Here is a 26612-nt window from a genome sequence, read left to right on the forward strand (position 1 = left end):
CTAGCAGCTAGGCGAGCATAACGCGCTACAAAGTGACGTCACAGAAGTAAAGGCTGGACTACAATAGAGCTGTTTGGAGCAGTTTGTGAACAGTGTTTTCTGTTTGAGATGGTAAGTCCCTTTGGGGTGGACTTTGGGCTTTTTCACTTTTTTAAACCTATAGCATGCACAAAAAAAATATCTATAAACACAAGGAAAGGGGAAAAGCCAAAAAGCATAATATGAGCACTTTAAATAACAGTCAGCGTTTGGTTCGGTGACACACGACTTGTACGTAATGCCAAAGGCATGTTTTTGTACCTTTTTGAACATTTTGTACAGCACTTATAAAATGTATAGTGCAATCATGCCTTGGTTTTTCACTTACCAGGGTGTGTGGTCAAGAAGAGAAGGTAAATTCAATAAAAAAATGAATAAAAACGCAATGAGAAATGTCTTGAGATCTTCGATAGATATCCGACACTGTAATGTTACGGTGTAGTTGACAGACGAGCAGAGGGTTGTGGTCATCTCAGACGTTGAAGTGTGTTACAGTGTGAAGGATTTTGATACAGAGTTTGAAAATGTGAAGAAAAACAGTGCAAATAAAAGTGAAGTTTTGGTGCTCATGTACTGGACTTTATTGACATTAAAGCAGTAGAGGTTCACAATAATTTTGAATACCTTACAATATGATCCGAATCCATTGTCTTATACCTAAGCATGGCTTGTCTGCACAGTTGTTGGGGAAAAAGTCAAACTTATTTAGCAGTTAGACACATTTTAGTTTAGTGAGGGGGAGGCAATTACAACCTATGTTAACGGTTTGCTATCACTTTGCCAATTTAAGAAAAACATAAAAAAAAATGCACTTGTTCCACTTTCCACATTGGAGCATTCGAAATAAACAGGCCACTTTCACACGGTTACTCCAAATTCTGAGTGAGAAGGAACTCTGAAAGCCTACCTTTTATCGTTTCTCGAAGAGGATGCCGAGCTGTCCAATTAATAAAAAATAAAAAAACAAGCTTTTCTTTAGTTCTCAAATAGTTAATACTTGTAAACCACGTGAAGCTTCATAGGAAAAGTCTGCTTCCATACATTTATTGTGCAATTAGGCCAAGACTAAATCAAAAACTTCAGCATCTGCTTGGGCTATAATAATAATAATAATAATAATAATAATAATAATAATAATAATAGGTTATTCTTAGTAGAGGTCATTATCCAAGCACAATAAACGAAAACAAGCCCATCTTACTAAGAGGTAGAAATACAGGCAACTTTGAAACGTTACTGCGGTACACCAATGATTACAACTTCTTGAAATATTGTAACATGAGGAGGATCGTTGAGCGAGTATTGCAACCACTCATCCAAGAAAGGGACCGATGACGAAAGGGGGAATCACAAAGAAAGCAAGATGCTCATTATCAGCGACTACAAAAGCACTTTTATTTAATTATATTTTTTTTTAGTAAGCATAAGTTGACTAAACACGCACATTAATTCATTTTGAAATGCTTTGCCAGCTTATGCTTCACTCTCACTTTAGTGGGCCCCCCCTTTCCATCCATCATACTTTCTGAAACAAAATGCTGAATGTCACATATTGTCTTTGTTTTTTTACACTATATAATCTCCTTTGCTGTTTTGAAGGCTCACATGAGTGTGATGGAAGGGAATCCAGCGTTGGCCCTTACATGGGATCACTAGGCCAGTCACTGACGACACCTTTTGGGAACAGTCTTAATGCGTTTAACTAACATTAGTGAAGACGACCACTCATTTGATTTATTTAGGGGGAAATCCTACGCGTTGTTAAATAAAGCCGTTTCCTACTGGGGAAGTTCCAATCAGTAAAAATTAAGTGGAAATGGAGGAGAGAAAAAAAAAAAAAAAAAAAAAAAAGTTACGCACTTCAAAAAAGAAGACAAAAAAAAAAAAAAAAAAAAAGATGGTTGAGCCACTCCAGACTTTAGAATTCATGCAGCTGATCGGGACACAAGATCCAAAATCAAACCTCCATTAGGCAACAGATCAAATGATGCTTCTCACCCCATCGTCACGGTAACGGGTGGTAACACATGAGGCCCTACAGGTACAAGCTTTCCGTTTATATTTTGCATAACAGAAGCAGCTAAGTGCCACGTGGTAGTGGTTAAATTAAGAATGGAGTTAAATAAAATGAAAAAGGCGAGTGTACTAATAAGAATAGGTCGATCTTCTACACCGTGATGCTTCTTCGTGGTTTCTCAATCTGCTTCCTCCTCCGACTCCTCCTCCTCCGCTGTCTCCAGCCAGGTCAGCCACTGGTTGACCTGATGGAGGGAAAACCAAGTGAAAAAAAAAAATAATAATAATCACACATACAGTACATCTGTCAGTCTCGTACAAAAAAAAGGTTTGTACATGATGTGTATACTAGGGATGCACCGAATCCAGGATTCGTCTTCGGCCGAATATTGGGCTTTTTGACGGAGTTTGGTTTCTGCCTAACCTTAGAATTTTTTTCCACCGAACTGAACCCTACGCTTGCACTACGCTGGTCGACGTAATGACGCCGCCGTTGATTACGGGAAGGTGTTTACGTAGGTGGCCCGTTCAATGCAGTAGGCTGTGAGAAAGTGAAAATGGAACTCATGAGCAGAAAAAGTTGTTGTTTGGCAGTACGTTCAGTCAAAAGAGGCCATTCAAGTCCAGCTACATGTTCAATTTGCAATGCTGATTTGTTTCGTGGGGGCACGGACCCTAAACAATACGCAACATCGCCGCTGCTAAGACATTTGCATATGAAACATCCAAAAGAATACGAGTTGTGCATGAAGGACTCTACAGACAGCAGCCAGAATGCAGCAACTTCAGGTACGGCAAAGGAAGGACAGTCACAGCTAAAAACTGGTGTTTTTGTTTACTTCAGTAATGTGTTTACTGTGTTAATGGACTGAGGATGGGAGTAGGATTCGGTTTCGTCAGAATTGTAACCAGTGGATTCGGTATTCGGCCGAACCACAAAAATCTGGATTCGGTGCATCCCTGGTGTATACGTAACTGAGGATATTCAGTCGCACAAATCAAGTGGCAATTTATTTTCATGAGAGCAACCCCGTTACCGCAAATGTTTGAGAGAAACAATAAAAAATCCCACCGTGATGGCATTACTGTACCTGGAATAAAGATTTTCCTTTTCCAGGGAATTCCTGGCTAATGTCTTCTTTCCATGCAAGGAAGGCTTCTTCTTCAATGATCTCCATGTCGTAGAAGTTGACAAAGTAGCGCAGCAGCATGCCTTAGTGGAAAGAATAAAAAAGGAAAGGCCATTACTGAATGTCTTCACTAAAAATGATTTTGTTTCTACTAGCAAAATAAAGTAGGATATGGTGCTTTAATGACAAACATTTTAAATCATCGTTTTAACCAGTACTGCTGTACTTGTAACTAGGGTTGGGCGGTAATACGGTATACCGCGGGGTCTTAAAAATAACAACGCTATCAGTTTCAATACCATCATTAAAAAAATGCAATGCACTTATATAGGAGACAAGGATTAAATATTAAATATAATTTATGTAATTATGTGTGGTTGTCATCATGTGACAGTGTGGAGGAGAAAGTAGTTTTTTTGTAAGTTGTTATGTTATTATTGTTTCAGTATTAGTATTCAGTTTCTGAACGGTGCACAAGCCAACAGTTTGGTGACGCCGTCTGAGCCTTAGATCATCATTTTTAATTAGTCACGGTAATACCGTATACCGCGGTAAAATAGGGAGGAGGTATGACGGTATCAAAATTTGGATACCGCCCAACCCTACTTGGAACTGTAGACAGCATATCTCAACAGATCGACGCAATACCTACGTTTAAAAAAACCCAAAAGAAAACAGTCAATATCCATTCTTTTTCTTTAGACAGTGACAGTGGACAGAGACCGGAAAGTTGGGAGAGAGATGGGGGGGATGACACGCAGAAAAGGGCCGCAGGTCGGACTCGAACCCAGGCCGCTGCAAAGGACTCAGCCTACATGGGGGCGCACACTCTTACTGGGTGGTAGAGGTCGCCCCAATATCCATTCTTCTACATGAATACTAGGGCTGTCACAAGACAGGCAGGGACGAGAGGGCGGAACGAGAGCGGGTCGGATCTTACAATACATCCATGAACAGGAGGGGACGGCTAGCAGAAACAAAGATCCTAGAGCGGAACAAAAATGGATGAAGAAAAGAGTCTTTTGAATGGCAAGTTCAGTGTCAAAGCCCTCCCAGATGGTTCTCTCCACAAGACTAAAGGTATTTGCACGTACTGTCGATGTGAATCGAGTTACCAATGGGGCAGTCCAGTCTCAAATACCACTTGAGCATTAAAAACTTGAAAAATATATCTCTTAAAGTAAATTTAGAACAGATTTTTAAAAATGTGCAATTAAATTAATGTGTGATTAATCGCGAGTTAACTAGGATAATTGTGGGATTAAATAATTCTATCGATTGACAGCCCTAATGAATCCATTTTTTTTGTGGCTATTTTAGGCCTTTATTAGACAGGACAGCTTGAGATGTGAAATGGAAGAGAGGGGGGAAATGACATCAGCAGCAAAGGGCCGCTGCGGTTAAGACTGAACCTTCGTACATGGGGTGCCCGCTCCACCAGGTGAGCTATCAAGATTCCCCCATGAATACATATTTGACCAAGAATTATGACCAAATGAATTACAGAGCGTGACAATTCATGGTTGTCAGCGCTCTCTGGTGGACAAACTATTTAATGTAACTATGAAGACACTTTTCTTTTTTTTTTTTTTTTTTAACTACCTCAAACTTATATTGGCATATATGTACTGCAAATACTATCGTCTCACAAGTACACCAACATATTTGCAATAAGTTAATAGCGGCTATATGGGTCTAGCTCTAGTGGACTGCCCAAGACTTGGGAGTACTGTACCTTTAGGGAAGGCGCTGCTGTTGCAGTGCACCTGCAAGGCGTAGAGAGCGCTGACCTGCAGCTCGGTGTGGTCGTGCAGGAACTTCTGCATGACGGGCTTGAAGGCCAGCAGCAGCTGTTTCTCCTGCTCCAGCTGCTCTTTGGAAGGGGCGGCCAGCTGCTCGTCGGCCTCGCCCATGCACAGCTCCTGGGAGATGTACTGGAGGAAACTGGGACAAGAGCAGAAGACAACGGTCCGTTACTTTAAAGCTAGTCTCGCATTGCCAGAACCTTCCTCCACAGTGCTGCGGAGGAGGGTCTGGCTAGTCCACACAGCATTCCGGGATGGGAGAAAAACGTGCTCTGGTTTATTGGCAATTCGTTAAACCAATCACAATGGTCACGGGCGGCGCTAAGCGCTGAACGGACCAACGGTGCCGCTGCAAAATAGCCTCGGGAAGGAATGTGTTTTGGTGGAACGTGTGAAGGTTCAAAGGTTGTTTTAATCATGCAACAGAAAACTCAGATTGGACAGATAGTCTAGCTAGCTGTCTGGATTTACCCTGCAGAGATCTGAGGAGCAGTTAACCATAGTCCTTAGAAATCCACCGGAGTTGTCAAAATGCCAACACAAAGAAAGCGGAAGGTAACGGACATCACCGAAATGAGGAACATCCAGCGGCACCTGAACAATCCCCCAAATTAAATAAGTCTATAGACCAAACGATAAATGGAGAATATAATGGGTGGATGAATCGATAATAGAAATAATCAATAGTAGTTGCAGCCCTAGGTAGTGGGAATGCCAAAAGATGTACTGGTCAAAAAAAAAAGCCTGAAACACAGACCCCTTTAGCGGTCCTTGCACTTAAATTCATTAGTTGATCAACGTAAACTCAGTGTTCATCAAAATGAACTTGAAACGCATCGGCTGTACATTTACCTGGTCATGAGGATGTTGACAAAGCCTTTGTCAGTGTGAAGCTTGGGCGAGATGTTGTCTTTAATCCACTTGTAGATGGACTGTGGAGAGGGGTCTGCCGTTATCTGTTTCAGCAGCTCCTTCTCCAGCTTCAGCAGCGGAAACAGGAAGCTCAGGCCCTTCCCCTCCAGGATCTCCAGCATGCGGTCCTTGTTCTGATCGATTTCTGCCAGGAAGAACAAGTCAGTAATTCAGAAGCAGGGCTGGGTACTGAATTCAATACGTTTTCAGGGTTTCTGCGGGGTCTTAAAAAGTCTACAAAAGTCTAGAATTTCAACATCAAAATTGTAGGCCTTAAAAAGTCTTACATTTGCTGAAGTATTGTGTCTCAAACAAGGTTATTATAGTTTTGCATTTTTTCATTAGTTTTTATTTCGTTTTGACATTTTGTTTTCAAATTCAGTTTAATTTTTATTTGTTTTTAAAGCGGGTTTGCTAGTTTAGTTTATTTTTTGACAATGCTTAGTTTACTTTTTATTAGTTTTAGTGTTAGTTTTTTTTTTTTTTTTTTTTTTTTTTTTTTTTCGCCAAATTTAAAAAAATAAAAAAAATTTTTTTTTTTTTATCAACACAAAAATAAAAAAATTTTTTTTTTTTTTTTTTTCCACAATGTATTCAACAATAACACCAGTATATAAAATGTACATATGATGATGAGCACAAATATGTGAACAGTCTTCATAGGACGATGTGAAATAATAATAATAAAGCACAAAATGTTTAAGTGACGTGTTCCAGGAAAAAACCTAAATAGCCAATAGACTAAAGAAGACAGACATGAACAGGTGTTTCAAACTTTGGTTTGAGTAAAGTGTTGAACTTTTTGAAGTCAGTCGACTCCCACAGTTGTGTAGACATCCCAGTATCAACACACATATTAACCCACGCTTCCTCCCGCTTTTGGCGTTCCTGCGTATTTACTAACCAGCAGCCATCGGGTCGCCGGTGAAAGCCCTCCTGTAGTGTTCTGTGTCCTGCGGCTGTCTCCGTCATGCTGCCTGGCCCTGTACCCATACATCCATGACCTGTACCGGCCCAGGGTTAGCTTCTGTTTCGGGGGAAGGGGTCTTTGTGTCCCCCTTTCCCCGTCACTGCTTGTTAAGGTAAGCTAAGTTAGCCTCCTTGTGCGCGCTTCTGAAATGTACTTTCAAATTTGTGGGATTTTTCCCCTTTAATAAATTGTTCACATATTTTACCACCTTCCACTGCGAGGCACTTGCTTTTATCTGACACAGTCATAATCAAATAGGACTCTGCCGCTTTCTTCCGACTTTCAGTACCGCCATGATGCCAGGCGAGGGGCATGGACATGTGTTCAATTTGACGTGGAATGTCGGAATTTCTGGGTTCCCAGTCGGAAACTATATGTCTACAGCATAGACTGAATAAAAGGTCTATGGTCGAAACGTTATTTGCTCTGTGAAAGACATTGACAAAGACGAAAACTAAGGACATTTACGCGACAATTGTCTTTAGTTTAGTTATCGTTTTTTGTAATGCCTCCTTTTTATTTTAGTTAGCGACAATGTTTTTTTCCCCACCTAGTATAACCTTGGTCTCAAATAATTTCAAACCAGTCTTAATTTTCCAATGTCAATGTAACCCTCTACAGTAATGCTCATTGAAATGCTCCCGTAGTGATTTAGAATGATTTTTTTGGTTTTATTCTGTTCCGTCGCTAGTCCAAATATAATTTGCTGTGTTAGGACTACAAAAGGAAACCAACATGCAACTTTATTGCAGCCAATCTAGACCCAAGTCCTATAATGCCAATGAGGAAATAAGGGAATTGTTTCAGATGTTTCCCGACGGACATCTGACTTTGGTTTTGAGGTTGTGATGAAGGTCTTAAATTTCATTCATAATGTTCTTAAAAAGCCTTACATTTGACTTTGTGAAACCTGCAGAAACCCTGTTTTTAGGCACCGACCGAATTGCCTCCATAGTATTGAGTATTGAAAAATGTCTTGTCATTCAATACCAAATACTTAAGGAGTAAATCCCATCAGCGTCCGTGAGCCAATTAGCATGCAGCATGCTTCTACCAACATCTAACAATGCTTGTGATTGGCTGTCTAACGTTACACATCGTAGAGACGCAGAAAAAGCTCTACGTTACATACAGACGGGGCTCAGGTAGTAGGAGATCGGGGTTTCCCACATAGACTAATCTGTGGCGGTGCGCCACACTATCAACACCGGCCACATTGCGTTATACATTTTTTCAAATGCTATTTAAAACCAGTTCTTCTGCATTTCCTTTCCCTGCTCTCCTCCGTCTCTCTGTTCAACTAGAGTGTATTCATTATTTTACCTACTGTTAAAAACTGGCTACTCTTTTTGCACTTGCTCCATTTAAGTTTTTATTTCTGTATTACTCCTGAAAGTGACTTTATTTTGTCGTTGGATTGATAGCCTACACCTGGCTTCACGTTGCACTAAAAAACAATTTTACTTGAACAGTGCAGTGTTAAACAATTTGAATAAATCGAGATTTGAACCTTATTGAAATTTGTTGTTTTGTGTAAATTGTTAATAATTGAGCAATGGGAAAATTATCACTAATTGAAAAATGTATTGTTAGATTAGTCGACTAATCAAAAAAAATAAGCGCTGGACTAATTGTTTAAAAAATAATCGTTTGGGACAGCCCTAAAATCAATGTTTTTACTAATTCTTTTCAAAAAATATGTGCACTAAAACACAATTGTGCTAGTGGTCACACAGTGTTTGGACACCCTCATAAATAGTGTGAATGATGTGTAAATCAATGAAGTTTTTATTTATTCAGCAACACCACAACCCCGCAGCAACCCAATAATAATAATAATAATAATAATAATAATAATAATAATAATAATAAAATATCTGTTAAGATTGAAATGGGTTAGATGCTGTGTTAGTAGGTTTCTGTCTGTAGCAGGAGCATCAAGTACCTGGGAGCATCTTCTGCATGTTGACCTTGCTCTGCTGGAAGAGATCGGTGAGCCACTCGCGGTCCTTCAGCTTGGCCGTCTGTTGCAGGCAAAGCAGGAAGAGGGGGAAGTGTGTGCCGTTCTCCAGGGGGTGAGCCAGCTCCGCCACGCTCACCAGCTCTGCGATGATGGCCCGAGCCGCAAACTGGGCCAGGTAGGACTTCACCAGGGGCACATCCAGCTCAATCTTGGGACACTGGTCCAGGACGTTGAGGAAAGCCTGCAGGAGAGGAAATAACACAGAATTAATCGTGATGTTACAAACTTCATAATCATTCCACTCGAAATAACTACAAATTCAGGCCTCCTATCCCCAAGAGGAGACCGTGTTATTCCGCTGCGGAAAAAAGTTCAGTCAGCCTGGTCCATCAGAGGGTCAAGAGAGTGGAATTCAATATCAAACCACATCAGACAGTTAAACACATATACTGTACATCTTGTTATGATTTGATACTATACATAAAATTGAATCTTTTACTATGCAGCTAAAACACTGGGTGGTCAATACATATACAGTACATGTCAGCACTAAAACTATTTATAATACATTAATTCTGTTTGTAAAGTCAACATATATGAATTTTACTTAGTGTTTCCTCCTAGCTTAATACTGCTTTTATTGTTCTTAACGGTTTTGTCTGTTCTGATCTTTTTTTTTCCACTTTGCTTCTTCTGTTTAAAGAAATGCCAATAAACCAGAGCACGCTTTTCTGTGTGGACTAGACCCTCCTTCGCAGCACTGTGGAGGAAGGTCTGGCAATGCGAAACTAGTTTGAGTCGGATATAAAAGGAATGCTGGATGTTTGTACCTGCATGAAGTTCTCTCCAGTGATGAGGCCCTCAGTGCGGAGCGTGTGGATCAGAGTGCTAGCGTGCTCCTTGTCCTCATCGGGGCGGTCCAGGGAACACACGATGATCTTACTCAGCATCTCCGGCAGGAAGTGCTTGGGAGCCTTCATGTCCCTCACGCCGCTCACAGCCTCGGTCAGGTTCTTACTGTTCAAGTACTCAGTCACCATCGCCTCCTGAAGTAGAGATTAGAGCGCATAGAAATGAGCTGTGGCCAGTTGGATCACCAAACGTGAAAAATGAGAACTCAACTGCTCGGTTGCGGACCAATGACAACACAAAAGTGCTACTTCTAAAAGACGAGCAGCCAGTCTCATGATCCGTCTCATGATCTGAATAACTTTGTGGTCTTTACAGACAGGAGAAAAAGGAAAGACTTCCTAATGAAATCTTATTTTAGGTATATTATTTAACTTTTTTGGCACATACTACCTTCTTCAAGATGGGTTTGGGAAGGTCAGTTAAACATTTTTTAGTCCAACCAAGTGGTGTAGGTTGTGGCAATAGGCTGTTTTGCCTTCCTGATTCCTCCTCTTTATTGCACTCCTTGCAGTCTTTTTTTGTAGAACAATTTTCCATTATTTATGTATTGCAGCAGTTCTTGAAAGATTTACAATTTTTGTTTTTGCCTACCGTCATTTTAAGCAGTTCCTCCTTGGCAGGAGGTGGTTTCTTGTTTATCTTCTGAGGTTTCTCTTGGATGGGCGGAGGGTTGGTCTTCAGGCCAAGCTGTGGAGGCTGGGGGCAAAAGATAAAAGAAACCCTAACATTGGATGATGAGGATAATGATGATGATGATGATGATTGGTTTGGCCAAGATTCTTTTTTCCTTTCATTGTTTTTGCTAACATATTATTTCCACTCTACACTGTTCACTACGGCACAAGGTGGTTCCCGGTGTGTGCAGGTTAGCGCATGCGCGGTTGTGCAAATCTGTTCTGATGTTGGAAATGGTGGACACGTGAGTCCTAGCTGTGCATCGAATAAAAGTTTGTGATCTATATAAACGTTGTTTCTTTCACACTTTTTTTGTTGTTGTATTCTTTCATTGTGTGTCTACCGTCTTGTATAGGTTTATGACTGTTAAAAATAACCAAGAGTCAAACAGTGAGAAGGGACCGTCTCATACCTGTCCCAAAGGGGGGGTTTGAGTACGTGGGGGCTGGGCGCTGGGAGGCATCATGGTGGGGATCTGGGGCTGGAGTTTGGGTACCTGGTTCTTGTTGAGGAGGAATGACTGAGCAGGCCGCAGGCTGATCTGGGGGACCAGAAACACATGAACACAAAACATAAATTAGTACTGGTTATGCTCTTTTAAAAAAAGAAAAATCTAAATCTGCCTATTAGCTACGTCCATGCCCTCATATCTCATAATCGCAGTCAGCGGACCAGCTGCCAGTTTGAAGAGAAGAGGAGAAGGAGTGGAAGAAGGATAAGAAAGATGGAGATCAAAGACAGAGTACACGGTAGAAGAAAGACTGGTAGCAGGTTGTGTTCCTCAGAATAACGCGTCTTTTTATAATCACTGGGCATGGAGATTTAAATAACCTGCAGGCAGGACTGTATGATACACACGTTTTACCTTGAGCAGTATTTTAACAAAAGATCTGGCCTGGTGCACCTTTCAACTTTATTAAAATTCAATTATAAGCTATATATTGTTTAGTACACCTCAGGACAATTTTTTTTTATTTTCTTTATGCTTTTGTCCATATCCTGCATCACAGCTACGAAGTAGTTCCAGTTACCTCATCTGCATTGAGCTGTCCTTTCTTGCTGAATCGTGGAGGCATGTCCTTGGACTGGACCTGCTGCTGGGCCATGTGGTTCTGGTTCTGGTTGAGGAAATGCTGGTTCTGAACCTGTCAAAGGTCACATGGGCATAGTGGATAACTTTCATAAACTTTTAACTCAATTGAATTGTTCGAGAAACATCAATCACGGTTTGCAATAATAATAATAATAATAATAATAATAATAATAATAATAATCTGTTAGCAGGATTACCTGGTTGGACTTAACAAAAGACTTTGGCCCTGCGTCGAACTGTGACTGTGGTTGAGGGACGATGTGGCCGTTGAAGAGCGGGTTGGTGCGATGGCGTCCCATAGTGGGCGAGTACCTATCCTGAATAACCCCCGGGCCAGTTCCAATCCCACTGCCTGAGTAAACAAAGTACAGAGATGATGTTAATAGAGATTTTACAAGGAAGACCGGGTCCAAGCAGAAGACACATTGGGAGTATTATATAAAATTACCACCCAAAGGTGATCATAAAAATAGATCAAACTAATTTGTATCACTTTTAGCTCATCATTTTGTGTACCACAACAACTTCAAAATGCATTATTCTTGAGGCAATTTAAACGTTGTAAACAGCTGTATATAATGCTTGTAAGAATAACATGAAAATGAAATGCGAACATGACGAGATGTAGCTACAAAAGGCAGAGACACCGAGGAACATAGCCTATACCTGGCATCTGCCCAAACATATCAGCCAATCCCCCGAGAGTCTCCCTGTCCAGTTTCATTCTGTTGGGCATGAAGGGGCTTTCCAGGAAGAAGTCCATCCTCATCCCCTGAGACATGGGTGCTGGGATGAAAACACCCAAATCCTACAGGAACACACAGAACAGAGGTAATGTCATTAAATTGTCCATAACATGATTACAAGCCCAACCCAGAACTTTCTTTCCAACATTAACTCGAGGAAGTTCCATACTCCACACTAAACGACATGTTTGTTATCAAGCCGGAAACTTAAATTACATCCTGTGCATATTTTTGTGTGAGGACAACGTCCTGCTGACTCACATTTCTCACAATGGGCTGCTTGCTGATGTGAAGAAACTGCTTCTTTGTAAGGGAGAGAGGGTTTTAATGTTACAGGTTTATTTATGGGGCCCGTTAACACAGGCATGCCTCAACCTCGGCTTCGGATGTTGGACATTAACTATTAATCATCCCAAAATGTGGGCAATATGAAGAAGGAGCTCCATCACTTCACTGGACTCACTTTCACTGCCTCCTGACGGATCTGGTGAATCGTCTTTGGTCCGTTGTCAATGAAAGCCTTGCGGGGGACCCAGTTGTTTTCTCGCAGTTCCACTGTGTCTTGCAGCAGGAAGCGGATCCTAGCGGGCAACTCCTTGTTGTTCATTAAGGATCGCATACGGCCAAAATACTGATCCATTAAAGACTGGAGAAAGGGGGGAGAGGGGGGAGTGAGGACAGGCAGACATTGTACATACAGTATGGCAGCAGATTTTTAGGTTAGCACTGGCTGTGAGCCAAGTGGGGCTTTAGGTGAGTCTGTGTGCAGCCAGACGGTGAGCTTAGCAAGGCCCCGACATGACAGTCGACCCAGACAGGACCACAAAAGGCACAGAGAAAAGAGGCCGGCAGAGTATAAAAAACAAAAAACTAGCCAGCCAAAACCAAAAAGTTAAATGTGTGGTTTGCGTTTAGTGCCCTGATCATTTTATAGTAATTGTAAGTTCTTTACTAAAGTTTTAAGTTTTTACTTCTGCAATGCAAAATCATAAGTAACTCGCTCAATTATAAAAAGGCTATGAAAAAAGTTTTTGCAAGTTTGTGGTCTCTGTGCACGTTAATATTATTATTTTTATTATTAACGTCATACGGTTTACAGCCAGATGGTTCTGGTGCCATGAAAGGCTTGCACGGTTACCTTTGCTTTCTCATGGTCGAGTCTCGGCCCCACGGTTCTCATTATCTGACAGAGGCACTCCAGATCCTCCCCCATATCCTTGAGCTGGACTCTCTTCTTCTTTTCCAGAAGCTTCAGAAGAAGAGGAGAGAGGGAAGGCAGAGGGGTCATACAAGGTACTCTACTCTGGTTTTCGTGAAGGTATGCAGTATTTCTTTTGATTCCAACTCTTGATGAGCAGTCTTTTACAAAAAAAGGGAGGGAATTTCAAAACGAACAACAATTATAAAAGAGTGCACGTACTGTTTTGATGCACTTATGAAGGATAGATTCGTGGATGAGGTCGAGTTTACCAAGTTCCCCGATGAATTTAATGTTGCCAAGCATCTTGCTCTTGGCAATGGAACGCTGCTCCTCCTCCTCAGAAGTAAGAGGGTTGTCATGTTTGTCATAGACTGAACGGAGAGGAGAAGCAGACATAAGCAGTTGACAGGCTATGATGAAATGGGCTCAAAGATACTGTACACACAATGACATAAACCTACTTTCAACATTTCTGGTGCGGTTTTCAAATTCATCTTGAAGTTTGGAAATCAGTAGTCTTCTGAAGGTCTGTAATAGCAAAATAAAACATCATCCATAGGTTAGAAGCAACTCAAGGCAAAGTTTGTCAACAGAAGCATATATGGAGCATATATTTTGTCGGGACACAACTTTTATAGTCCGACAGGACGTGTGACGAGTTTCGCTTTCACTACTGAAATAGTATACATATGAATGACAAATATTCATTTCACAATTGAGTTGCAGGGAGGTATTAATAACAACAAAATAAGCATTAAGAAAAAAACATCAGCTTTTATCAGGGGAAGAGTGGTATTTATTACAGCCTGCTCAGCAGAACAGAAGTGGCAGTAGTGATATAATATAAAAAAGGCGGAGAACAAATGTACTTAAGGCTTAAAAAAAAAAAAAAGTCTTAACTGTGCAGCAAATGGTAAACAGCCACACTTACTGTGCTCTGCTTTTGGGATGTTTGGATCTCAGATGAAGGGCCATCAAAGTTTGGTGCGTCCTCTGCCAAGCGCAGACATAGCTGAGCATAGAGCGAGCTATACTTGGGCTCTTCTAGGGCTTTGTCTACAATCTAAACCACAGAGGGGGGAGGAGAGAAGGGAGAAAACCAGAGATGGACCAGTTGGGCATTAAAAGGGTGTATGGTTAGGAGCCAAAAAACGGATTAATACATTTCCATTTAGCAAAAGGACTAAAGAATAAAAATGTACTCTTACCAGCAAGATGATTCCTTTAAGGACGAGTTTTGAATCTACGCCCACGTTCAGGAGCTCAAGGCATAGCTTGTCAAACTTCTCAGGCGTGAGTTTGTTGAGTATGCTAGAGAAGAAGAAAACAAGAGTGGAAGGGAGAGGCAGCAAGATAAGGAAGTCAGTAGGAGTATGCAAGATCAAGATGTTAGCGCACCATAGACAGTAAAATAAATGGACAACGTGACGTCGTAGATTTCCACGGAGACCAGTGAAGTCTATTAGAAGCACTTTTCCAGTGAGGGCTGAGCGTTACTGAGCAGCCTCCAACTGAGATTGAAGACGTAGATGTGACGTGAGAAACCTGTCTGAAAGTTGGAAGTCTTCTGTTAGCTGTGCCAAGAGAAATCTCAATCATTCCCAATCTTGCAGAGACGGAGAGTGTAGGTATCCACAGTACTACCCTGGTCTGACATCTGACAGAAGCATCAATAAATCTTTTTTTTTTTTTTTAAAAAAAAAATTTTTTTTTTTTTTTTAAAAATAACATTTAAAAAAAAAAAAAAAAAAAATATCATGAAGTGGAACGAAATTTATTGGATATTTCAAAGTTTTTTAACAAATAAAAAACTGGAGAAAAATGGGGCAAAATTATTCAGCCCCTTTACTTTCAGTGCAGCAAACTCTCTCCAGAAGTTCAGTGAGGATCTCTGAATGATCCAATGTTGACCTAAATGACTAATGATGATAAATAGAATCCAGCTGTGTGTAATCAAGTCTCCGTATAAATGCACCTGCTCTGTGATAGTCTCAGAGGTCCGTGTAAAGCGCAGAGAGCATCATGAAGAACAAGGAACACACCAGGCAGGTCCGAGATACTGTTGTGGAGAAGTTTAAAGCCGGATTTGGATACAAAAAGATTTCCCAAGCTTTAAACATCCCAAGGAGCACGCGTGTGCAACGGTAATATTGAAATGGAAGGAGTATCAGACCACTACAAATCTCACGAAGACCCGGCCGTCCCTCTAAACTTTCAGCTCATACAATGAGAAGACTGATCAGAGATGCAGCCAAGAGGCCCATGATCACTCTGGATGAACTGCAGAGACCTACAGCTGAGGTGGGAGACTCTGTCCATAGGACAACAATCAGTCGTATACTGCACAAATCTGGCCTTTATGGAAGAGTGGCAAGAAGAAAGCCATTTCTTAAAGATATCCATAAAAAGTGTCGCGTTTAAAGTTTGCCAAAAGCCACCTGGGAGACACACCAAACATGTGGAAGAAGGTGCTGTGGTCAGATGAAACCAAAATCGAACTTTTTGGCAACAATGCAAAACGTTATGTTTGGTGTAAAAGCAACACAGCTCATCACCCTGAACACACCATCCCCACTGTCAAACATGGTGGTGGCAGCATCATGGTTTGGGCCTGCTTTTCTTCAGCAGGGACAGGGAAGATGGTTAAAATTGATGGGAAGATGGATGGAGCCAAATACAGGACCATTCTGGAAGAAAACCTGATGGAGTCTGCAAAAGACCTGAGACTGGGACGGAGATTTGTCTTCCAACAAGACAATGATCCAAAACATAAAGCAAAATCTACAATGGAATGGTTCACAAATAAACATATCCAGGTGTTAGAATGGCCAAGTCAAAGTCCAGACCTGAATCCAATCGAGAATCTGTGGAAAGAACTGAAAACTGCTGTTCACAAACGCTCTCCATCCAACCTCACTGAGCTCGAGCTGTTTTGCAAGGAGGAATGGGCAAAAATGTCAGTCTCTCGATGTGCAAAACTGATAGAGACATACCCCAAGCGAATTTACAGCTGTAATCGCAGCGCAAAAGTGTGGCGCTACAAAGTATTAACTAAAGGGGGCTGAATAATTTTGCACGCCCAATATTTCAGTTTTTTATTTGTTTAAAAGGTTTGAAATATCCAATAAATTTTGTTCCACTTCATGATTGTGTCCCACTTGTTGTTGATTCTTCACAAAAAATTACAGTTTTATATCTTTATGTTTGAGGCCTGAAATGTGGCAAAAGGTCGAAAAGTTCAAGGGGGCCGAATACTTTCGCAAGGCACTGTATGTAAGGAGATAACATAGGCACAGGCTAATTACTGCAAACTAAAATGCTAGTTAACATTAGTAATTAAACTTAAACAGCTAATGTAAGTCAAAACTGCCTGCAAGCTTCTCCTAACTATACTGTAATTTGTCTACTATGCGACAGTAAGTCGACACAATGGCTTGTTAGCAACAAAATGGCTCCATAGGAGGTACGCTTTGTGGAGGCTCGCCTACCCTCTTGGTCAGCACGACATAATGTTATCAATGTTTTGACATCCTACTGGGTGTCTGATCAGTCGCTCTTGCTTCAAATCGTGATACATGAACCATCCTATAACCGTTCACAGCCTAAGCACTCACTAAGTCACTCTTCTGGAGAAAGCTGGAGCATCACTTCATTTGCTGTGACGCAGTGAAACAGACGCCAATTAATAATGGTTTATCAATCCACAGGCTTTGTTTACTAAATCTCATTATCCACATTGGCTTTCTCATTCTCTACTGGGTTTGTTTTTACAGAGACTGAGTCAATGTCAGACTAGTGATGCACCGATACTGATACCGGGCAGATACTGACTCAAATTGGATCAGGGTAGCAGTACCAATGGGGCACATCTATTCAATTCAATTCTTTGTTTATATACTATATAATAGAATTCAAATTTCTTGTTTAATTTTGACCAATTTGTTTCTGCATTAAAAAAAAAAACTTTTGAATTGCATATCCTTTTAATTCTAAAGATGTTTTTCCCCAAGTGCTGGTGCGCATAATAAATAATAAAAAAAATTCAGTTAACTTCTCTCCATGTTTATTTGTTACATATTGTTTTACAGAGTAAGGTAAGCCATGTTTAAGTCAAGCCTGATGTTGCCTTATACACAAAAGAATGATTCTAGTCACTTCCACACATAGAGGCACACAGCTTATTAATTACACTGGTCCGGATCGTTACTCGTATCGACAGATACCCAAAGCCCAGGTATTGGTATCGGTACTGAAAAAGTCGGATCGCTGCATCCCTATTTTAGGCACCTTGATTTCCTAATCAGGAATTTAGAAAAGCATGTTAGCAACAAGAGGAATCATGCCCAAGAAGATGTGGCGGGATAACCACATGCTAACTTTTTCATTTCTGTATATAATACAACAGGAAAAACAACAATTTGATCTAAATGTGGCTAAATGATTGTACATAAATCTAATGGACAGTAGTTCACTTAATTTCTCTGAGCTCAGGCTGCAGAGTCTAACGCCTGCCTCCTGTGGTGGCCACCAGCTAGTCTAAATTCCTAAGGGGAAACTCTGTCATCTCTTTATCTTTTTAACTTGTAAACATCATCTGACACAGAGGGGAACATGGCTTGAGTGCCGTTAGCAAAGCACATGTCGTTGCAGTGACCGCAGAACTACGCAATTCAACACTGTTTGATTAACAAAATCATCTGTGTGTGACGAAGAAACAGCAGCAGCAGCAACAACAACAACAGCAGCAGCAGCACACGAGTAGCAGAAAAACACAACTGATTAACTTTCCAAACTCCTGGGGTCTCATTTATAAAAGTGGCGTACGCACAAAATGGGGCTGAAAATGTGCATACGCCACTTCCCACGCAAAAGGTTGCAATTTATAAAATTGATGGGAGAAATGTGCGGTCCTCGCGCAAACTCTGACCCATGCGTACGCACATTCTGGAGACAATGGGAATTGGCGACGCAGATGGTGAGGTGATGAACTGATGTCAGACTGCAGAAAGTAAATGGGAATAACAATTCCTCGTAAGATTTTCAAATATTGATGCCTCACGCACATCTTTTCACTCCATATCATCCACGTTATCATGAAGATTAAATCCAGCAGTGTTATTTGCTTTTGTACTGGGTGATACTTGTTCCATAAACACCTTGTAAAATCCAACTCAAATCTTAAATCAAAATTTGTTCTTAATATTTAATCGGCGCTGTCTCACCGTCACATTGTCCGCTACGGAGGAGATGGCCCGACTTCATGGAATACAGGATAGCATCAAATACCCTAGCATTAGATAACTGTAGAACACAGTGTAAATAACATATATAATATATAATCAAATGTCAAAGACTTTCGTCTTTGAATTGTATCTCGGGGTGGGGGATACCACTAGTTGATGCTGCGATTTTGGCAAGGTGTTAACGATCACAATATATGGTAAACGTATAAATACTGCGGTGACCCCCTTGCGTAATGCTGCATGATGGCACTGCTGGCCCTGCAGGAGGACTACGGCAATGGAAGAATCAGGAGAAAAAGAGACTTCAGGGACCATGATGATGACTGGCTAATACACCGATTTAAATTCCCTAAAGCTGCTCTCTTGGATCTATGTACTGAATTGGGTCCAGTAGAGAGGGCAACGCGCCAGAACCGTGCCATCCCGGTCCAAATAAAAAGGTCCTCGCCACTCCTCGCCAGAGGGAAATGGCAGACAGCTAAGTGTTTCATATAAATATTATATATAATCTTTATCACTAAGGCTTGTTTGGATATAATATATATAGTTCTGTTGAATCATATCATATCATATAGGTCTGGTATATCGAAGCTAATTAAGTCCATTAACATACTGATCAGCATTCATGAGCTGCTTTGCATTGACTATTTATGGTTAAAAATGGGCGTGTACAGGGCGGGATAAGAGGCTGATTCACGTACGCACACTTGTAGGTAGTCTCTGATTTATAAAGGGAACAATGCTTACAGGTGTGCGTACACACGGTTTTATAAATCTGAATTTGTTTTGGCGTACGTCCATTTTTGGCTTTTGGGCGTACGCATTCTTTTAGTAAGGATCCTACGCACGGTTTTATGAATAAGACCCCTCCTGATCTTTACTTTGTGACTGAATAACAAAAAGCACTTAGGGGAAGCGGAATTTTGATTTTCTGACAGTAATTACATATTTTCTTTAAATCAACCTGATCTTAATCCTGTAAGCTTTGTTCAAGAGACTGTTCAAAAGTGTAAGATTATTCTTCAAAACATTTATTGGCATTTTTCTTCAGAAAAGCTCTTCTGGCTATCCTGAATTGAATTTGGCAAGCCAAACCACACAAACCGTTAATCACATGGGTTTTGTGAATTTAACAAGAATTGGACAAGTGATTACAATCCCTGCACACCATTTCTGGGTTAGTCTTGATAAAAAAAAAAAAAAAAGTCATGGAGGACATTGCAAAAACATATACGTATGCTTTTGGTCAGTGGTGATGGATCATTAACTCTTCAAATATGCATACAGGCTTGATTGACCTTACCCCCTCACTTTCCTGAAGATTGCATCGTGTCGCTCTTTTTCATTACTGGAGTTGACATCTCGTCTAGTGCTTCGTGAAGGAACCCATCTCTGAACGCTTTGCCCTGGGGTTTTCCCCAGGAACTCGCTGTAGAGAGAGAGAGAGAGAGAGAGAGAGAGAGAGAGAGAGAGAGAGAGAGAGAGAGAGAGAGAGAGAGAGAGAGAGAGAGAGAGAGAGAGACAGAGAGAATCACAGAATCTGGTGACATCATGGCTGGTACATAAAAATACACTGCCCTTGAAATACAGTTATTGTTCTAGCACAAAATCCTTTAACACTAGCACCGCCAGGAATTTCAGGGATACTATAACCGCCAAGTCCGCCTTTCGTTATTGCTGATGGGTCATCTATAGCAGCAAGCACACACGCAGCCCCCCCCCACACACACTATTCACAGCCAGATTTATCTGACAACTTGAACCCTCACAAAACGGCGTACACTTAGTGTGTTATTTTAGAAAAATGTTTTGTAAGCAGTGATACTACGGTCATTTGCGCTGTGGGTTGTTCAGTCAACACAAAATTTCAGGTTTCTGTCAGCAACTCCCACAACTAAATTGTTTTTCCACGAGAAAAAAAATAACATCTATTTTCTATCCAATGCTGTTTTGACTTGTAAGCAGCATATAAACTGCAGCGTTGAACATTAAATGCATAAAACAAATGCTGAGCTGTGTAATCAATTTCAGCATTTTATTTTGGCAAGTAAACTAAATGGTTAACAAAAAAAATCATGGTGCAAATGATCACATTATCACATTTTGTCAAACGAAAGGACACTAAGTCGCCCTGAGCATTTACAATACATTTGTCCCTCCATCTCTCCCTTGACAGTGCGTCTTTTAGTTCAACAGTCAACACACAACTTGCCATCTGATTGTGCACATCCACACCAACCTAAAAAAATAATACAATTTAGAAACGTTAGTGTTTTGGTCAAATGAGTCACAGAAATGACATTCCTGATACTATAGCGTATAGTGCAAACACGGGACCTGTCAGACAGAAAGTGGGATTGGTTTCGTTTTCATTTCGGAAATGTTATAGATATGAAAGGATGACTAATGTGGGCCTACATACCTTAGTGTGATTCTAAGTGATTAAAAGTGCATGTGAGTGAGTATTGGCATGCAAATGAGTTACAATGCTCCATTCATTGTCAATGCGCTGTACAGCCATCCTGCAAATGCATCAATTCCACAGCGGATGAGAGAGCCAACGTTATCGCTGCTGCTCCTGGCAAATAAAGGGTTTGGTAAACACCAAAAGCCCCCTCTGTTTGGTTTTCTAAACGTTGTTCCATAATTGTGACTGATTATAGGCATGTGCAGAAAAGGTAAATGTCAGTGCAGGAGGGAAACATAGTAAGAATGACAGATTAAAAATAAAATGTACATCACAATGTATTGACTACTTACTTTACAAGTGGGTGCACACTCGTACTACAAATGGTGCACTACATGATCTATCAACTTGTGTCCAACTTGCACAGAAAGGCCACAATAAGAGAAGAACCACATCTCCACAATACTTGAAATAAATTTCAGGTGTTGGATGTAGAGCTGTCAATCTTCCTCTATGCCATTACCATTAGAATGTCATTAAATATAATATTTATCGCTAAAATTGAGGCTATTATTAATCTTACTGCAATACTCAGGCCAGTGACACCATAAGCATGTGGGTGTTGTTATACATTCTGTCCACTAGAGGGCATTCCAACTTTAGCCTCAAAAAGGGGCCCATACGACATGGCGCATTGCATTTCTGGCACAACAATTGGTTTACATTCATTTTAAGCCACAAGAAAACAGCAAAAAAAAAACTCAATCAACAGAGAACCCTGTAATGAAACATTATCTAACGAGTGTAGTAAAGCGTCTGGGTTGTAAAGGCTAACGGTGCTCGGTTAGCACACTGACGGTTTGAAAGCACAGCCAAAATGTCAAACGTACTGTTAGTGTTAGCCACCATGCTAACGGCATTGCTATCTTGCCAAACAGCTCTGGGACTACTTTTTACTTTATTTTTTTTAGCCGTTAATTGGCAAACTATTTCTTGCAAATAGTCACGTTAATGCGAATACAGCTATTAGAAGTTAATATATGAAGTCGAAACTGACCGACAGCTGAAGGGCTAGCTAACGTTAACATTAGCTTTCTCCATTAGGCTCTCAGCGGAGCTCGTATAATTTGCGATGCAGTCATGAAACGAGAACGAGCTAATTAATGATAATAACTCAGTTGAGGACGTCAGCCTGGGCTTTGATCGACTGATCGACATTTCCCCCCATTTTTTTTCCTGACACTTTATAGACCAAACTAATCGATTAAACCGAGAAAATAATGAAATCAATCGTTAGTTGCAGCCCTACTCACAATGCCTTGTGTTGCCCATTCCCGCTAATTCTAACTCTGTCCTTTATTGTTCAGACGTGAGAAAAGCATTTCGTTTTAACATGCGGGTCGACCAGGGCGAGAAACTTTAGCCAACGCATTTATATATAAAAAAAAAAATAAAAAAAATATATACACATTTGAAAATACAAATGTTTTTTTGTTGTACCATTTCAATTATATTCGACTACCGGTAGTTGTTCCGACAGACCTAGCTGAAAGTAGATAATAATGCGCCGTCAAAACAATATTTGTATTTGTACTCTGTTGCCAATGCAAGGTCTGTAAAACAAGTTCCTCCTTTTTTACCCTTAGTTGTAAAAATAATCCCACACTGCCCGGTTGGTAAACATGCATGTGCTATCTGCAGTTGACTGACATCATGTAACAGGACTCCTGAGTATTCAAATCAAAGTTTCCTGGAATTTGAGCCCTTTAAATCAACAAAGTTGTCGAGTCCACTTTTTCTGCAGTGGGGGACACTACTAGTGCCATAGTGCTAATAATTAAATCCCTATACATTGAGGGTGCTCCAGAAAAATTTCAAATGACAAACCTGTTGCCGACAGTCTTGGGATAGTGCTGAGGTGCGCCCCTACCACCTCCTCCCCCCGAAGAAGCACTGTAGAAGCACACAAGGAAGGGAAAACTTTAGATACGTGTAACACTGCGCAAGCTCGAAGATGAATTGTTCTGCTTATTCATTCATTTAGCCATTAGTCACACCCAAAAAACTAAGGAAAAACATCCTGTTTACAAATGAGTTGAACACATTTCAAACTCCCCCCCAAAATGCACAATTAGAAAACTGATCTGTAAGAATACAATACCAATCAGCCATAAAGATATAAAATGTTTGTCAAATGTGTTATATATAGATTGAACTATTAACTGGGTGTATCCTTGCACTTGTATTGAGGAAGATAATTTAGGTTTTATAACTGAGGTTAGAAAACCAATACACCATTGACTTAAACTGAAAGTAGGAATAATCGCTCGGCCTGGCTAATAGCTTCATAAATAAACATTGAATGATGAAATTTCTAGTGACTGTCACAATCAGCTGTTGGAGAGCCAGAGATGCAATGCACACAGTCATAGAGCAACGCTAAATGCAGCACATCTAAGGTGATGGCGTGTGCATTAATGCACAAGTCCGTCAACTGAGTGGAACAAAGCCGAGGAGAGTCTACACATAGTCTGGATTTAGCCAATGTTGTACTTTCATATCCAAACAAATTCGTAATTTCACATACACAATAGTCACATACACAAAGTATTGCAGTGAAATGTTATTTCTGCATTCTTAACCCATGCTAGTTTTAGGAGCAGTGGACAGCTACAGTATTTATACAGCATCCGGGGAGAAACTTGGGGTTCACTATCTTGCTCAGGGACACTTTGACATGTGACAGCCTGGGGTTGAACTGCTAACCATGAGGTAATGGGGCCACTCTACATCTGAACCACAAGCCACCAAGGCTACTCCGTGTTATTCTAATGTGCAATATAGTTCTGTGATTTCCATATATGCTCTGCATATAAATCCATTATTTGATTAGCATTAATTTGGTTTTCTGTTACGCCACTTCCACGTTTTAGTGGGGCAGTTTGGTCAGCATTTTCAGTTTTCCAAAGTTTGAGTTCAAGCAAATCTCCTTTCTGCTACATTAATTTGTATTGTTGGCACAGCTGAGCAATAGTGTATGATTTTGTAACTGGCTTCCGTTTGATTCTTTTACAGAATGTTTCATTGATGAAACCAAGTTTGAGAGTTACTGATTTAATGCTTACAAACCTATTGTCAATTTCAATCAGCAGAAAGCATGCACTGTTAACCTAAATTATCAGAAGATGAACTCATGGTAATCAGTATTGAAAATCATCATTAGATTTGTCATGATTTTAGATGATGGATTGGATGAAACAACATCACTTCAATTACCAAAACACTGTCATGCACAAAAGCTATGGTGACATGCATGGTTTCAGGTGCAGTTGAAAAGCAGAACAGGCCATTCTTTACACTGACTGCTCTGCTGCTGCTGTTAGATTATAGACATCATGGTCTATTAATACTAAAGATTTCCATGACAGTGTGTTAAACTGCAAGTCAATGCAGCATATCAACTGGTGACTGGGACTGATTATTTGTATATCCAGGGTGTCTGCAAGCCTAGTGAAATTTTATTCAAGGCATTTTTAAAACATTTGAATGATCAACCAATTTGCCAACTGCCAAATAACATGTGAAACTAGAAGGTGCACAATTAAATCTCCCCAGATGATTTATACATTTAACATCCAGTATCCCAAATCATTTGAAGCCGCAATCTGGACATTTCCAAATTTAATCCAAGGTGCGAGACATCCTGTTGACAGTGCTGCCACCACCAATATTTAACCAACAGGACAGAAATTCTCCCACGTACAGTAGGTCTACCCAGCCCCTCTTTTCAAAAGGTCTCACAAAGAGAAGTATCTGACAGCCATTTTTAGCTTTCCAACATCCTGTTTTGTTCTAAAGGCCGGACGTTCCTGCCCAACAGGCAGAGCTAGCAAAGGGCTAACCATGGAAAAGAAAAAGATGTCCTTGTTATTTTCTGTTCCAAGCTTTGGTTTGTTACCTGAAACGAGAAGCACCCCCTTCTGCAATCGCACTCTCCACTTTGGCGGCTTGACAATGAAGAATACTCAAAAGAATAATAATAATAGGAGGGGATGGGGGAAAACGGTGCTGAGGAAGAGAAAAAGGGAGTGCAATTAGTAATTGCTTGGGGAAAACCACGCATATGCTACATTATTAAATAGGGCAGGATGAGTTGTCCAACATGATGTCATTTAGCCAACTTAGCTTGATAAACAGTTCAGTAGCCATTTCTTTGTTATAGGCCTTGCCACTCACATGAAAAAAATCAAATTATCAAAGCAACACACTTACTTAAGTAAATTATAAAAACAGATACGTCACGCACTACAAATTAGCGATGAGCATTGATTGGCGTGCTTGGCACAGTGACAACAAATGACGTTCATCACACAGCACTTTATTTACATGGGAGTTCAATATTAGATTTGTATATTTCCAAGGCCTATGTTTTTCCCCTCTTTCGCGGTTTTGTGCATGTATACACATTTTATTATTGTAGACCTTTTTTCTTTCCTAAATTATAAAAGTGGTTTTAGAAAAACCCAAACGTATTTTCTGTAATTCTGTGCTCCTCTTTGCCGTGCTGCAACAAATCAAAAGGTGCGTCAGCTAACAACTAATTAGCTAGCTAGGTTTGGTAAAAACCTACGTTACGACATTGGTCAGATGTTTACAATTGTTTTTAAGCAATTTGCAAATGGTTTCGTCGGGTGTGTAACCTTAAGTGAAGAGAATAGTTTGCAGTTACATTGGAATAGAGTTTATGTCTAATCCGATATACCCCATGTTGTTACGGTCTAATCCGAGATGCCCCATGTTGTTTTGCTATTTAGATCGAAAACAGGAATAGACTGCAAACCTAACGTTACACCATTATGCAGTGAATTGGGGCAGGGCAGCGTGGTTAGCCGCTAACGTTTCCAGTCGACTGCATCATTCCATCATGGCTGAGACTTAACATAGGGATTTAAGGCCAGTTTTGAAGTGATCCTGGTCCGAATCCCGTGTGAGTTAATGGGACACTCGTCATGTTGCATGACATATAAAATATGCATTACTACGTTTATTTTCCTGTAAATACTAGCTAGTTCGAGTAGCTAGGCGACGACGCCATTTTCTACTTTAATCAGCTGAGCCGTCGGTAAGCTAGGCTATCTGCCGGTTTGTAAGCTAACGTTAATATTCTATGGTTAGCTTGAACAAGACGCTGGTTAGACATTAGCTAGTATCTTAGCCTTCTAGCTAGCAGAAGCCATTTTGGATGAGCTTTGAGGTTCTGCAAGGGAAAAAAATCTTCCTTACCTTTACTAAAGCAACTTCAGTTTTATATTGTTGTGGGACTACCAAGGAAGAAAAAATACAGTTGTTAAGGAAAAACGGGGTATACAAGGGATTTCAGAAGAGCTTAAAGCAGAAAGATGACTGCACAAACACACACATCAATCCGCTACTAGCTGGTAGAGCGCTCAAGAGCTTGCTGCTGCCTTATGGGGATAGAAGAGCAACCTATTTGCATTGG

At 40.5% G+C, this 26612-nt stretch overlaps 1 protein-coding gene and 1 non-coding gene across 2 annotated transcripts; both read right to left on the reverse strand.

Moving 5' to 3' along the window:
* Nucleotides 1-591: 591 nt before the first annotated feature.
* On the reverse strand, nucleotides 592-25180 carry eif4g2b (eukaryotic translation initiation factor 4, gamma 2b). Its single transcript, XM_039808914.1, has 21 exons — nucleotides 25071-25180; nucleotides 23000-23065; nucleotides 20009-20134; nucleotides 14671-14773; nucleotides 14394-14525; nucleotides 13924-13990; nucleotides 13682-13833; nucleotides 13400-13510; nucleotides 12725-12907; nucleotides 12523-12564; nucleotides 12182-12323; nucleotides 11713-11867; nucleotides 11454-11567; nucleotides 10835-10963; nucleotides 10339-10443; nucleotides 9666-9881; nucleotides 8818-9076; nucleotides 5843-6047; nucleotides 4921-5129; nucleotides 3147-3268; nucleotides 592-2300 (listed from the first exon to the last, which is right to left on the reverse strand). Exons 7-21 carry the CDS (start codon nucleotides 13763-13765, stop codon nucleotides 2235-2237), a joined length of 2142 nt encoding a protein of 713 aa, XP_039664848.1. The 5' UTR covers nucleotides 13766-13833; nucleotides 13924-13990; nucleotides 14394-14525; nucleotides 14671-14773; nucleotides 20009-20134; nucleotides 23000-23065; nucleotides 25071-25180; the 3' UTR covers nucleotides 592-2234.
* On the reverse strand, nucleotides 11061-11238 carry LOC120564825. Its single transcript, XR_005640162.1, has one exon. It is a non-coding gene; the product is annotated as a small nucleolar RNA SNORD97 (small nucleolar RNA).
* Nucleotides 25181-26612: the final 1432 nt, after the last annotated feature.

Source organism: Perca fluviatilis, chromosome 8, assembly GCF_010015445.1.
Source record: "Perca fluviatilis chromosome 8, GENO_Pfluv_1.0, whole genome shotgun sequence".
Taxonomy (NCBI): domain Eukaryota; kingdom Metazoa; phylum Chordata; class Actinopteri; order Perciformes; family Percidae; genus Perca; species Perca fluviatilis.

Bases quoted from the DNA above. Each gene is read 5' to 3' on its own strand.
- eif4g2b (XM_039808914.1), bottom strand. From the start codon at position 13,765: ATGCTTGGCAACATTAAATTCATCGGGGAACTTGGTAAACTCGACCTC. The intron at 12,324-12,522 runs GTGAGTCAGCAG...GTGTTCCTGTAG, and splicing joins AGCAGCCCATTGTGAGAAAT to GATTTGGGTGTTTTCATCCC. The intron at 11,868-12,181 runs GTATAGGCTATG...TTGTTTACTCAG, and splicing joins TATGTTTGGGCAGATGCCAG to GCAGTGGGATTGGAACTGGC.